Below are 15221 nucleotides of genomic sequence, written 5' to 3'. Positions count from 1 at the left end.
GCCCTCTTAAGGGCCCTTGTCAGTGCTTGGACCCTTAGAATTTGTAACATCTTTCCCCCCCTAGCGGCACCCATGGTGCTGTGGAGTTGGAGTTTCCCAGGTGGACTTTCGCTTTCCCCTCTCATCGTCCCCCGGGGGTCCCTGGAGCCCATGTTGCTTTTAACGTAGGGTTAGGGCGGTGGATTGTGCTGGACACAGCTGGGTTAAGAACCACTGCTGTAGATAATTTGCCGTAGATACAATAATCGTGTCAGAATTACACAATTACAACACTTATGACAAAACAAAACAAAAACAATCATGAAATATAGTGGTTATTTACTTATTTTATTTTATTTTACCTTGGATGTTACATAGAAATATCTGGTTTGGTAACTTCTGAGAGGCCATACCATACTTGTAATACATATCTTAATATAGGGATGTCCAAGGCAAGGCAAGGCAAGGCAAGGCAAGGCAAGGCAAGGCAAGTTAATTTGTGTAGCGCTTTTCATACACAGGTGCAACTCAATGTGCTTCACAGAAATAAACAAATGCAAAAATAAAGGAAACAAGGAAGAAAGAAAGAACCTCAAACCTTCACTCCATAACTTGACAAAAGTAATTTTAACAAATAAAATAAAAAACAAATCATCAACAGCATAATTGTGTTCACCAACATGATTTTTTTCTTTATCATAACCAGAACAACAGCAAATGTACATTTTCATCATAAATCAAGCTATTCAAACTATTCCATTTCAACACAACTCACAACCGTCCCTGACGGTGGTCAAAAAAGGTCTCGCAGCATTCTGAAAAACGTTGCTGGACCGTCAATACAATGCTCTATTACACAGTATTCACAGGGATCTCTGCTAAATGTCTATAGAACATCAACACCATAACTATTACACAAGAAAATAAATAATAATAATACAAAATACGGCTGTGAAAAATAACTTGAAGTGCTTGTGCATCGCTGCTGCATTTGCGTAAGGTGTACATTCGTGTGTTCCTATAGTGTGGTCTGGTAAAAAAAAATATTGTGCTACGACAATTTTATTTTATTTTCTTCAGTCAGTGCAGAATTGTGTTGTTCATTCGTTAGAAGGATGAGGCAGCAGTACTTTCCGGTGTGTGTGTATGTGTGTGTGTGTGTGTGTGTGTGTGTGTGTGTGTGTGTGTGTGTGTGTGTGTGTGTGTGTGTGTGTGTGTGTGTGTGTGTGTGTGTGTGTGTGTGTGTGCGCGCGTGTGCGCGTGTGCGTGCATGCGTTGTGTGTTTAAAGTCGATCTGTGTCACTTTCGTCTTCACTGGTGTTGTCCTCTTGCTTAGAGACCTCGGACGCCCTCCTCTGGCTCTGCGGACTCGACTACAATAACAAGAAAAAGGACAACAATAAATAATAATATTAGTAATAGTAATAGTAATCATCATCATCATCATCATCATCATCATCACCTAAGATGCTCTATTCTGACTCTTTGGACTCAACTATAACAACAACAACATACATAAACATACATAAAGAATATAATTACATGGCTTGTCTTCATTCTGTAGAATGTGTAAGTCACTTGAATGGGGATTGTCAGTGCTCTTATGACTTTCACGTTTCGAATGTTTATTTTGCAGCCGCCAGAGCATTAACACAAAGGGAGATGTTATATATTAATTTATACCTTTACTTTATATTGTTGTTTTACATCAAATGCAGTATGTCGCTGTAAATAACGTGATATTGTGCTCTGAATTCTGAGTTGGTTAACAGACCAGTTGGTGACCTTATTAACAGCCTGATCTCCAAAAATTCCGTGCTCCTGGACACGGATGTTAAGGACACAAAATCCGTGTCCAGGAGCACGGATTTTGCCAAAATTCCGTGCTCCTGGACACGGAATTGTTTTCCGTGCTCCTGGACACGGAATTGTTTTCCGTGATGGGCACACGGAAGTGCTTTCTATAGGCTATTACCACAGCACTGTGTTAACTCTATCATTAGAAAATACATACCAAATGCTAATCCTAAACAAAATAATGCTACAGCAATTTAAATTGTGCCCTGACCAAAACATTCCCTAACCTTAACCTGTCATTAAAGACATATTTTTGAGAAATACCTTTTCCAGTTGGTTGCTAGGCTATCAAACTCATATAATGAATGAAAGAAAACTAGCTGTGCCCAGACCAAAACAATCCCTAACCCTAACCTTTCAGTAAGAAATGTTTTTTTTTTAGACATAATATTTGAAATTAGAAAAATCCCGAGAAAACACAAGACTGTGGAAATAGCCTATAGAAAGCACGGAAAACAATTCCGTGTCCAGGAGCACAGAAAACGATTCCGTGTCCAGGAGCACTGAATTTTGGCAAAATCTGTGCTCCTGGACACGGATTTTGTGTCCTTAACATCCGTGTCCAGGAGCACAGAATTTTTGGAGATCATGTTGTTATTAAGCATTTCAGTAACTGTTCTATATTTTTATAAAACATAGAGTTTGAAACACAAATTGCCTCCTGTGGGCGGCTGCAAAATAAACACTTAAAACGTGAAAATAAATAGTAAAACAATTGGTTCTTTTAAACGCAGTCACAGAAAACACACGTCACGGTACAGATCAGGTATTTCTCTTCCTGATATGTCATACTGCGCATGTGCAGAGTGGATAGAGCCCACATCGGGCAGGCGGTGTGCGTTGGGTACCGACAGGGCTCCCCAGCGTTCACACATCTTTCCTGAATAACATACTTGTGAAATGAATAACAAGCCCCTGTAACTCACTACACAACTCACCTGAGCAGAGTTTGCTGGATTCACTTTCCCTGATGATCTGCAACATCACACACAAGAAAACAACAACAGATCAGAAATCAGACAGATCCTGTACGTCGAGCACTAGACGTCAATTCTGTCATCTCTGTTTGACATACAGAGGATCAAAGCACAAGGAAAGAATTAAGTATTACTCACACTGAGTTATGACGTGAATTGAGGCCAAAGGAATCTAGTTCTGAATCGTCCTTTTCTCTTTTCATGTTCCTGAATCTGTGAGGAAAGGAATCAGAAAAAATCTTGAGCATATTGAACTTGTCTTTGCCCCATTGAGCCAGCAGGGCTCAGCAGGGCACTGAGGGTGATGACGGTGCTCTCTTCAGCTACTGTAATATACGGTATAAATCGTTTATTAAATATTTAAATTGAAATCGTTCATAAGGTCACACAGGAGCGGTCCTAGAAGCACAGAGGGGGCGCAATGCATTGTAGGATCGCCACTGAGGCTGCAAGGCAGGGATTCTAAACCTTTTTGACGTCGAGGCCCATTTTTTCCCGTGCACAGTGTCCCGGGGCCCATATTACCCATGTATAGTATATATTATATTACATTATATTAGGCAATATTATATTATATTGCATTATATAATACAATATAATGATAATATAATATTGGCTAATATATTATTATATAAATTATGAATAAATAAATAGCCTATTACTGAAGTTTTTTTCCACAAGGGGTAGCCCTACACTGTGAGAAAATTCCCCTGCAAAACAACAGCAATTATATTTACCTGTAATTCTACTGTTATTTCACACCAAACATCAAATACAGTTCAGTGCTGTTTAATGTATCACAGTATATACTATATATTTTTTTTCAGCAGCAATTGAACTGTTAAATAACAGTACTCTACAGAACGTTCACAGTATTAGTATTGTTAAACTAAAAGTACTCTACAATATTTAAACAGTAGTTTAAGTAAAATAACAGTACATTTCAGTTAAAAAGTTGAATTGTACTGTGAGATGAGTCATAGATGGGTCATAGTTGCATTCATGAATATGGCCATGGCAACTTCCCACCCCACCCATCATTCTCCATAACTGTGGTACCCTGGCCATGTTACCACCTCACCCTCCCATCGTTCACCATGACTGGAGTGCCTTGAGCATGATACTATGGCGCTATATTATTGAGATAATGGTTTGCATTGGTCCTTTGAAAGTGTGGGTATGAAAACAATTTCAGAGTACGCAGTGCTATGTTACAATGACAATGGTGGGAGTGTGCGAGGTGCGCTTTTTACTGTATCTCTTGATGAGCCAATGATGAATATAGCATTAGTCAGTCTTTAAAAACGTAATTTGCACCAAGTGGCACAGGAAAACAAGCTAGCTCTCAGCAGCAGGCACATTATATGCAACAATGCCACAAATGATGCCACATACAGCAAGCTTTCACAAAGAGGAAAGTATGCAAGCATGTAAGCAAGCAAGTGCTATGCTGTGCCATGCAGGCCAGCCAGCAGGCAGGCAAGCAACTGAAATGTTGATAGTCCAGATTTATATACAGGTGCAAGAGTACCATGTGACCAGAGTCATCAGGCCCTTGGCAGGTGAAGGCCGTAATTGAATAATGGCATAACAGCCCTACTGAGGTGAAGCCAGGCACTGATTAGCAGATTGGTTTAGATGGGACTGCTTGTTGCAAGAGTGTTCAAGTTCTTAAAATGTTTCAGCCATTCACACTTTCATCACTATAAAAATCATAGTGATGAAAATCATCATACTGTGCTGCAACACTTTTTAAGTATTGTAGTTTCCTTAGAAATTCTTGTTAGTATCAGAGAATCTTTAACCAGTGAGAATGACTTGAGTTCTTCAGGTGGTAGGCTATTGCAGCTTGATGGTGATCACAGACACATGGAGGATGAATGGGTTTCAATGGTGCTGCCTAAAATATCTTGGTTGCTTCCACAACGGCCAATGCTGCTATTGTGCAGTACTTACTGTTTATGGTCAATACTTGACTCAAAGTAATATTTTCACAGTAGTTGTCTGCTTTTTCAAAAGACAGTAGAATGCTGTTGCAGAATTGCCCTAAATTAACAGCTATTTTTTACAGTGTATATTAATGTTAGTGTCAGTGTTAAAACTCATGAAATCCACTCACAGTTTAGTAAGACGTTCACATATTTGAATGTCTCTCTGACAGCTCAAAGTTTGCGTGACAGCTCGTGACTTGCGCTTTGTAATGAATCTGCTGATCGTAAATTCAAGACGCTTTTCTACACAAGTAGAAACGCAATGCGAAATTCCACATCCAGACGGAAAACTTTCCAGTAGGCTATCAAGCTAAATCCGTGAAAGGACTGTCATGTTGGGGACACTTGGACAAGGATAAGGGATAATGATTCAGTAACTAGAATTATTTTGAGTAGCCTAACCATTGAACAAACCACTAAGACGTGAGGATGTTATGACAAGACGTCGCCAAATCAGTTGGGAACTGGAACCGGTTGGTAATTTTTCTTTCTTTCCGAACATCAGTAGCCCACTGCAAAGTGTGTTACTATCACAGACTGTGTTACTGTCTTGTTCGAAATAAATCGCCCTCCAACAAACAACAACAAACAGCAGGGTGTGGTCATTGCGTTATGACAGTGTTGCGTTTGAGGGAAAAGACGCACACTAGTATTTGATAACTAGCTGTCCCACGGCCCATCATGGCCCACTGGTGCGAAATTGAAAGTTGTCTACGGCCCAGGAGGTTGTGAGCGCGGCCCAACTTTGGTCCGCGGCCCTATGGTTAAGAATCCCTGATTTAAGGCTCTCTGTACCGTCTTAGCAATGTTGTTATGATGTAGTTGAGTATTTTCAGCAAACAGTGGATAGGCACGCCAGCGACCCTATCTGCAGTAAGAGGCTACCTTGTAAGCCTGCACTCACTTTTTGACAGAGACCACGGTCAGGACTATGATTCCCACGATGCTTAGAGCCAGCAGGACGCTGAGGGCGATGACTGCGGTCTGCATGGGGTCGGAGACGCTCTCCCCGGGGCCCCTCTCCACCTCGTGCTCCAGGCCAGAACCAAACACCTTCTCCAGCTCCGACTGGACCTGCTGCTCCTCCTCTGTCAACTTGCTGTTAGAGGTTAGAAAAGAGAGAGAGAGAGGGAGGGAGAGAGAGAGAGAGATGGAGAGAGAGAGAGAGAGAGAGATGGCAAGATAGAGAGATAGAGTACGGGAGATAGAGAGAGAGAGATAGCGAGAGAGAGGCAACATTAGTCATTTGAATTCAAACTAAGTGAGAGAAGGTAGTGGAGAAGAGAGCCGACGTGGTGGTGGGTGCTGGACAACTTGACAGGGGACTCGGGATATGAGAGAGGGGGAGGGGAGAAGTACCATTAGTCATTTGAACTGAAATCCAGCAAGAGGCAATGGTAGAGTAGAAGGCACAGAAGTCATGGTGGGTGCTGGACAACTTGGCAGGGGGCAGGGAGAGAACCCAGCAAGAGAAGGTGGGGAAGTAACAGGCAGAGAGAAAACTGGTGGTGAGGACTGGGCAGGCAACTCGGTGTAATGTCAGTGGGTCAAAGTCGTTTTTTTTTGGGCTCAAACGTCAAGTGGTGCAACGGCATCTAATGCCCATACATTATCTAGCAATTGGTGGTTGATATGCTGCAATGGATATGCTTCTTAGATAGTCCAGTAAAAACAAAAGTACAGGGGGAAATCCATACAATAGTGGCACTGGCGGTCGTTGCACGGCCTGACGTGTGCTACTGCTGAAACGTCACTGACGCACGTACAGCTTCAGGTGTCAAAATTAAAAGTAGCTGAAAAGAGAAACCTGCCACAGTTTTCCAAAACAAGTAACTTCACTGAGTAACTAGTCTACAATCTGACCTTTTGACTTTCTCGGCAGCTATGGCAGTGCCACTGGTATCCATGGCGACAAAGCTGATGTATGTCCTGGATTCTCGACCAATGGGAGCGCTGCGGTCACTTGCTCCACCGTTGCTGGTGCTGATGCTGACTATCCTGACGGTCCAGCCCAGAACTCTGCCCATGGACCTGGGAGAGAGAGAGAGAGAGAGAGAGAGAGAGAGAGAGAGAGAGAGAGAGAGAGAGAGATTTTTTTTAACACCCATTTGTTTGGAATTGTGCTACTAGTTTAAAACGTACATTACAATCCATAGAAACTGACCCCTTGCATGCAGTCCGATAAGGTAGGGACCTTCTCCTTCAGAACAGCATTACCACTTGAAAATAAGTCTACTACTATCATAAACTGCCTAGTGTGTGTGTGTGTGTGTGTGTGTGTGTGTGTGTGTGTGTGTGTGTGTGTGTGTGTGTGAGTGAGTGAGTGTGTGAGTGAGTGAGTGAGTGAGTGAGTGAGTGAGTGAGTGAGTGAGTGAGTGAGTGAGTGAGAGAGAGAGAGAGAGAGAGAGAGAGAGAGAGAGAGAGAGAGAGAGAGAGAGAGAGAGAGAGAGGGAGCATTCTAGCATAGCATTGACCTTATTAGGATGAAGACAAAAGTCCTATTTGCACAGGATAAGAACAACCTAAGGACATCTAGTAATTTGATTGTAAATAGTACTCTTAAGTAAATGATTGCCCCACTATTATGTAAGGGTTAACGTTCGGCGAGAAGGTCGCTACCGTGGAATAGCAGCACGACAGAGAGAATCTTTAGACCCCGACGCGGAGCGGAGGGGTCTTGTTCTCTCTGAAGTGCTGCTATTCCACAAAGCGACCGACTCGCCGAAAGTTAACCCGCTTATTATATGGATATACTTAAATTTCACACAGATTCACACATGCGGGGACATTTCTTTAGACCTATTTAATGTTAAGATTGTTGCTGCGCAAAACAAAACAGTGCCGTTGTGGAACACCGCTAGGCAACAGCTAGGTAGGCTAGCCAGGACAACAGGTGTTGTCTATCACAGCAGCTGATTAGAGTGACAAAAGACCGGACCCCCTGCGGAGTGATATGAAACATTCGCTTTAGCCACTGACTTGTATACAAGCCAGTGGCTTTAGCAGTGAACGTCTTGTTGCCATTGACAGCGGTAGCCAGGACAACGGGTGCTGTCTATCACAGCAGCTGATTAGAGTCTTGTTGAAAAGTCGCTTTAGCAGTGAAAAGTCTTGTTGCCATTGACAGCGGTCTGTTATAGACCAACCCGTCCGTTATCGAAAAATAACAGACGTCCGAACGTTGGGGAGCCCCGTTGAAATGAATGGAGCATTCGACAGATGACGTCACAACCATATAATAAGTTATATTATGTTATTACATGTGACATAACAAAGCAATGTAACATGATAGAACATAACATAATGTAATGTGTTTTTGTGTTTACTGTAATGTAATGTAATGTAAAACCAATTAGTGACTCACTGCTCCAGCTCGGGTGCTTTCTTCTCCACTGCGTTGATTGGCTGGTTGAGGGAGATGACCACGACGTTGGTGTCCGCCACTTCATTCACTGTCACCTGGGGAAAAGGTGATGGTAATAAACATTACAGATTAGCACATAGGCGAAATGGGAGGTAGTAAGTGCAGATACGCACATGCACACGCACACATTTCCCTCACCTCCACTGTAGCTGTGGCGTGGAGTCCGTGTTTGTCCTCAGCTTTAACCTCCAGGGTTTCCTTCCCGCTCTCTCCTTCCAGTGACACTACATACACCTGGCCACTAGAGGGCTCTATATCAAACATGGAGCTGGGCTCCACCAGGGAATACTGCAGCATGTCCCCCACGTCAGGGTCTGTGGCCTGGAGGGATGAGACAACATGATGATTATAATATCTGACATGTGCAGTATTTATCCAAGAGAGGTCTCTGATGGTGGCACTGTATCCCCCTCATCAGCAAGGTTGGGGGTGAAAGAGAGGAGGTGGTAAAGAGAGTAAAACATTGTATGGTGTGAGAGAAAACCACCCTGGGCACAACTCTCAAACAAAGACAAAATAAGATGGTCTTGCATAAAATGTTTCCTGGAAGTCATAATTAAGTTTTAAAAAAAGAAAGAAAGAATATGTAGGATGATACATGAGTACTGTGTAATGCACTACATATTTTGGCCACAAGATGGCTCTAGTGCTACAGGAAGCTGGCCTCGTGAAGCACAAGACCAAAAGCTCAAGTGGAGGACAAGAGTTTAGATGATGAAATAGATGATCATGTTAGATAATGTAATATAATGTCACAAGTATGCAGAAAAGTGGTGAGAGAAATGAACAAGGAGACAAGATGAAGGCATACCACATATGTCACAAACACACAGGACAGACATGACAGGGAAGTTAATTTCAATTATAAAAAGAGTATAGTGAGCCGCTGGTTGTACAATGACAGGAAACAAATGACAAGTAATAATTCAACGCCTATAACAATTAAAATGACATGCAGTGTAGCCTCTTACCAGTGGAACACTGTAATAGTCACTGAAAAAAACTTTACTACCATAGTACTACACCACTATGACAGTGCACAGGGTCTTTAGTAATACCAGAGATTCTACATTACAACTTGGTCATTACCATTCTGGTAACAGTCAATTTAAATAACTTCTGTAGATATCTTGTACAAAGTATTACACAAGTTTATCTTGGATATTTGGAGGAAATGCCAACATCACCCCATCTGACCTCATAGTTCCTGGAATGATCTTGCGTCACACACACACGCATGCACACACACACACACGCACGCACGCACGCACGCACGCACGCACGCACGCATGCAAGCTGACACACATACAGACACACACAGATAACATTGTACTCTTATATTATCTGTTGTCTGGATACTAGCCAATGGAAATATTGCTGTCATGGTCAATGGTCATCAAAACTAATCACTACAATTCAGTATCATGTAGTGGACACACACACACACACACACACACACACACACACACACACACACACACACACACACACACACACACACACACACACACACACGCACACACACACACACACATAACATTAGCATAAGGACTACAGTATAACTGATAAAAGCTGTTGTATCAAAGAACCCTTCCCACCCTGAGATGTGGCAACAAGGTTAATACTTTTACCAAAAAAAAGGTAGTTTCATCAAGGAAATCTTCCATACTCAGATGTCAAGAAGTGAAGTAAAAATAATTGAAAAGAATGCTACACTCCACTACATTTGGCCCCTTGAAGAGTTGAAGTACAGTAATTATAACTGTCACAAAAGACACTTTTGAGACCTGAGATGTTGAGAATTGAGAACTTATAGTATAAAATAATGCTGGATGATTACAGCAATTTAAGAACCAGAAAAAAATTATTAACACTGCTGTAAAAACTTATAAACTATTTTATAAGAATTATTCAAAATCTAGAATGACCAGATGTTGAGGAAAACACACATACAAACACTAGACAGACGTGCAGAGAGACAGACAGATAAAGAAACAAACAAGATAAAGAAACAAACAAGCGCAAACAGACATAAGGACAGATGGACGCACAGACGACAGAAAAACTGATGGACACTAGGTCAGACAGACAGACATAGAGACAGAATGACAGACAAACATAGCGGCAGACAGACCAGAAGACTGACAGACTGATGGGTAGTCATATCAGAGAAGCAAAAAGAGAGACACAGACATTAGGTCAAACAGAGAGAAAGAAAGTCAGTCAGTCAGACAGACAGACAGACAGACATAGAGACACACAGACTGACAGATACCTTGACTTGAACGACAGGTGTTTTAAAGGGAGCATTGCTGAAGATCTCTGCCTTGTAGGTCTTGTTGTCAAACACTGGAGCCTCGTTCACATTCTTTACCTGAACTGTCACCTGGGATGAGAACAAAAAAACAATTGACAATTAGGGTAGTTTGGTTCTAGGGGGAAGAATAATGCGGACGGATGTCAACAATCAAGCGTGAGTGAAGGCTAACTGGAAACGACGGTAATCAAACATTTCAAACAAGTGATTTAGGTTGAAGTTTAGGGTTAGGGTTAGGGTTAGAGTTAGGGTTAGGTTTAGGGTTAAGGTTAGGGACAATGTTGGAGGAAGGGAGAGATGGCATGAAGCTGACACAACGACAGCGCTCCCCTCCCGGAATGCTCACTGCTTGGGTGGTCTCACTTGCTGTGTTCCATTACCCGTACTTAACGCCCTTTCCACACTGTGTTTGGGTACGCAGGGCGTTCCATTTCTAATCGCGAGGGTAAAGTGTACTGTAAATTACCCGGATAACGCCCCCAAAACGGCCATTTTTCGAAGTGTGGTGTTACTGTACACTTTTCGCACTCAACAGCCGCCATGTTTGTGACGTAGTTGAGTGTCAGATCTGTCAAACGGTTGAATCTCTGTGATAACAGCATAGTTTTGATTCCAAAGACAATCGCCATGTGTATTAGAGGCAGGGGTAACTTTAAAAAGTGTTAGCATAAGGAACAGTGCCTTCCGTGTTGAATTGCATATTGGCGGTTGGTAAACTCGGATGTCACGCGACCAACCGTCATTTCCGTTAAGTGTATCAGACAGAACGGGAATCGGAATGTACTCGCCTCGTGAATTGCGGAGGGTGGAAAGGGTACTTCACTGCACTCAAACAAGGTACACAGTACAGAGGGTGAATAATGGAACACAGCATCTGTCTCACTCACTCTCTCTCGCCCTCTCTCTCACCCACTCTCGACGACAGCGCGCGTTGCCCAACCACGAAAAACGAGGCTATATTGTAGCGGCACCACGAAGCATACAGTTGATTTTCCGCGAGACTGGGCTGCAGTGCAACAGTGATTATCCCTGGGTGTGGGTCGTGCTGAAACTGGTACAGTATATCATTATCGGGATGGGGAAGATTAAGCTGACGCAACCCTGATAACATCACGGTTAAAGACATTCTTGTGTCAACTGTGTCTTATCCGTGCCTTATATTCACACACAAAGGGTGAGATCCACCTCCATTAAACATCATGTGTCAAGACATGTGTTAAGAAGGGCGAGACCCACCTCTGAAAAATATGTAAATTACTGTATTTTTTTAAATAATTTGTGGCACAGACAGTGACATCTGATAAGACGTGGAAAAATGTCGCCTTCACGGGCTCGGGACCTCTCGAGACAGCTAACGACACTGCTCATGTGACAACCGAGTTCTGGACTTTGGCACATGAACGCCACTGATCCTGGAACAATCGGGATTCATGCGTGTTTTATTTTGGTTCTCTTTTCTTTTATTCACCTCCACTTGAGCCTCCACACCCACGACATATCATTTTAGCTTAAGTAGGCTAAATTAAACAGAGACCAGCATTACTGATATATGTGCATCTGCAATTGAATGACATTAACTGGTGTTGTTGATAGTGATTACAAGATGACATTTTAGCATTTATGATACTGTTAACATGCCAGTTGCATGCATGGGCGCCATGTTGATGATGCGTGTGTCGTCAAACAAAACATTATCTCGGGAACTCATTGTTATATACTTCTGCCTGAGATCAACCTCGAGAAATATTGATCTGACATTGCGTCACCAAATGTTCACGCCCACTTTCCCCGAGTTTTAGCTCGGCTTTCTTGGGATTCGCGACATTTTGAGCGAGCCAAAAGCACTGAAAAGTGTTTTACAAAAAATAGGGAACCAGTCGATGTAAAATACAACGTTTGATAAGACATGGAAGAAGTACTGAAAATTCTTTGACAAAAAATGGGGAACTAGTCGATGGAAAGGACAAACTCACCACTGCAAGGGCAGTATTAGGTGGCTTGCTGGTGTCAGTGGCCTCCACAGACACCACATACAGCGCCTCTGTCTCCGTGTCCAGCTCGACCCGGGTCAGAATCAACCCGGAACTGTCAATGGAGAATGCGTCCTGGTGGGTCTTCAGTGCGTAGCTGACGCTGAGGAGGAGGCTGTCAGAGGAGGCCAGCACCACTCCCACCTCGCTGCCGCTGAGCAGGTGCTCCAGGACGCTGAAGTTGTAGGTGGGGCGGGAAAACACCAGGTTGTTGTTCACGTCCTCCACCTGCACCATCACCGTGGCGACGCCCGTCAGCGGTGGTGTTCCTCCGTCCACCGCCTCCACCGTCAGCACGTAGCGCGTGGCATTGCCGAAATCCAACTTGGCGGCCAGCGTCAGCTCTCCAGAGACAGCGTCCACCCCGAACGCCGGGGGCTTTGTCACGGGGTCCTGCTTGGTGATCAGGTACGTGACAGCCGCGTTCACGCCATCATCTGCGTCCGTGGCATTAAGCTTGACCAGCACCAGACCAGGCTCGTCAATCTCCGACACGGCGATGTAGTGCTGCGCCATGGCGAAGACAGGATTGTTGTCGTTGACGTCCGTTAGGGTGACGGTCACGTCAGCGGTGGCCGAGCGGGACGGACGACCTTGATCGGTGGCCACGACCTTGAAGGTGATCTCATCTGCTTCCTCTCGATCTAGGGCTTTGTCCACGGTGATGCGTCCTGTTTTGGGATCCACTTCGAAACTACCGCCTCCGCCCTGAATGGAGTAGCGTACCTCGCCATTGAAACCAGAGTCCGCGTCCGTGGCCGTCAACACTGTCATGTTGGTCCCGAGCTTCACATCCTCAGACAGAGTGAACGTAAAGGGGTTGCCCACGAACACAGGGGAGTTATCGTTCACGTCCAGCACCTGAACTTTGACCTCCGCCGTGTCGGATTTGGTTCCGTCGGACAGGGAGATGCTTACGGTGTAGTTGGACTGGACCTCGTAGTCGAGCTTGGCCTTAGTGGATAGCTCGCCGTTGTTGTCAATGGAGAAAAGATCCTGGTAGGTGTTAACCTGCAGTGTCACTGGAACAACTGAGCTCACAGAATAAAAATCAACCTGAGATAGTGAAGACAAATGATAGTGAAAGTCAATCCCATTAGTCATGGTAAAAATAACAGAATATGAAGACTTCACTGTAATTATACTGTACACAGGGCTAAGTTTGGTAAGACACATGTTTCATGGTCGCAAACATTCATATTCATGAGCTGAATCGAACCAACTCGACTCAGACCCATGGAAGAAGTCTTCTCATTGCTGTTTGTTTCTCAATTATCTAATGTTTTAAAGAGCAGCCCAGGTTTTATCTTATCTTATCTTTATCTTTTATCTTCATCTTAATCAGAGTAACATTTGGCTTATTTAATGCTAATACAGTAAGCATGCTTACTTTGAGGAACTTCACAGGAGGGTCAATCTCTTCCTCAACTGTAGCGTGGTAGATCTTTGCAGTAAACTGGGGATCTGAGTTTCCCGGTGCCTGAATGGCGACCAGTACTGAAGATGCCCTGGAAATCTCGCCCCCTGTAGGAATGGAGTTACATTGCAGTCAAAAAAACTATGGCTTGTACACAGCTTGTCTGCACTACCTTGTTTATGGTTTCCTCAATAAACATAGTACAACAATAAAGGAGCAACGTTGATGACAACTTACCATCTCTGGCCGTGACGTAAAGGGAGAAGCGCTTCACTGTGTTATCCTCGAGGATGATGACCTTGGCCAAGGTGATGTCTCCGCTGTTCTCGTCAAGTGTGAAATGGTCGTCCTCGTTACCCGCATCAATGGAGTAAGTCACCTCCCCGTTCACTCCCTCATCTGCGTCAGTCGCCTCCACCTGTGAAAAATGTAAGTAATGTCAGACCAGTAGAGAGATTTCACAGACAGACAGACGATAGGTAGAATGATATATCGATCGATCGATCGATCGATCGATCTATAGATAGATAGATAGATAGATAGATAGATAGATAGATAGATAGACAATATGGTCCTATACTTGATGCATACAAGTTTCAAAAACCCAGTTCAGGAATATGAACCCTGCCACAGTTTTCTTCCAACACAGGTGACGTCACTCAGTATTTAACTACTCTAGCTGTCTTAAATACTTAAAGACCAGCTCATTCAGGGGTGTGATCAAATTTTGTGACATGATTTCTACTTTTTGAACCTGGAATTGACACCTCTGTGAGTAGCTAAATGAGCATTAACTATCACAGGTTGGACATAGTGCAATGATTCAGGTCAGGCGGGATCGTACATACGCATACCTTATCAGTGTTGTCAGATGGACAATGCGGAATTATTATACCAAAACCTCAAAATGACCGTTTTTGGGGGCTTTTGGGGAGGAAATTATCGTACCAGACCCAATTTTTTGTTTCAAGGTATCTAAATTAAATGAATGACAACTCCGAAATTATCGTACATCATGTTTTTTTTATCGTACAGAGGACAAAATTTACAAAATTATGGTACAAATACGAAAATTGTCGTACATCTGGCAACACTGGGCGTGATCGTACATACTCATATCTTTTTCACAACAAAACAACACATCAACATGACACCTAGCAGTCCAACAGTCAAAACACATCACCTTGACAGAAACTTTACCCATACACAGTCAGACACTCAAACCAACA

General features: G+C 43.4%; 1 protein-coding gene across 1 annotated transcript in view; it reads right to left on the bottom strand.

Moving 5' to 3' along the window:
• Positions 1 to 1262: 1262 nt before the first annotated feature.
• Positions 1263 to 15221, bottom strand: part of LOC134456943 (protocadherin Fat 4-like) — a 28119-nt gene continuing 14160 nt past the window's right edge. The window contains exons 12-22 of the mRNA XM_063208618.1: positions 14230 to 14410; positions 13966 to 14099; positions 12519 to 13631; positions 10504 to 10614; positions 8367 to 8549; positions 8169 to 8263; positions 6668 to 6835; positions 5709 to 5903; positions 2952 to 3026; positions 2775 to 2811; positions 1263 to 1352 (exon numbers count right to left, since the gene is read on the bottom strand). Of these exons, the coding sequence (XP_063064688.1) occupies positions 1263 to 1352; positions 2775 to 2811; positions 2952 to 3026; positions 5709 to 5903; positions 6668 to 6835; positions 8169 to 8263; positions 8367 to 8549; positions 10504 to 10614; positions 12519 to 13631; positions 13966 to 14099; positions 14230 to 14410 (2382 nt within the window). The remainder of the gene's footprint in view (positions 1353 to 2774; positions 2812 to 2951; positions 3027 to 5708; positions 5904 to 6667; positions 6836 to 8168; positions 8264 to 8366; positions 8550 to 10503; positions 10615 to 12518; positions 13632 to 13965; positions 14100 to 14229; positions 14411 to 15221) is intronic.

This window comes from Engraulis encrasicolus, chromosome 1 (genome assembly GCF_034702125.1).
Source record: "Engraulis encrasicolus isolate BLACKSEA-1 chromosome 1, IST_EnEncr_1.0, whole genome shotgun sequence".
In the NCBI taxonomy this organism is placed as follows: Eukaryota; Metazoa; Chordata; class Actinopteri; order Clupeiformes; family Engraulidae; genus Engraulis; species Engraulis encrasicolus.
The sequence above is the reverse complement of the archived record's forward strand: the minus strand, read 5'-3'. Positions and strand labels throughout refer to the sequence as shown.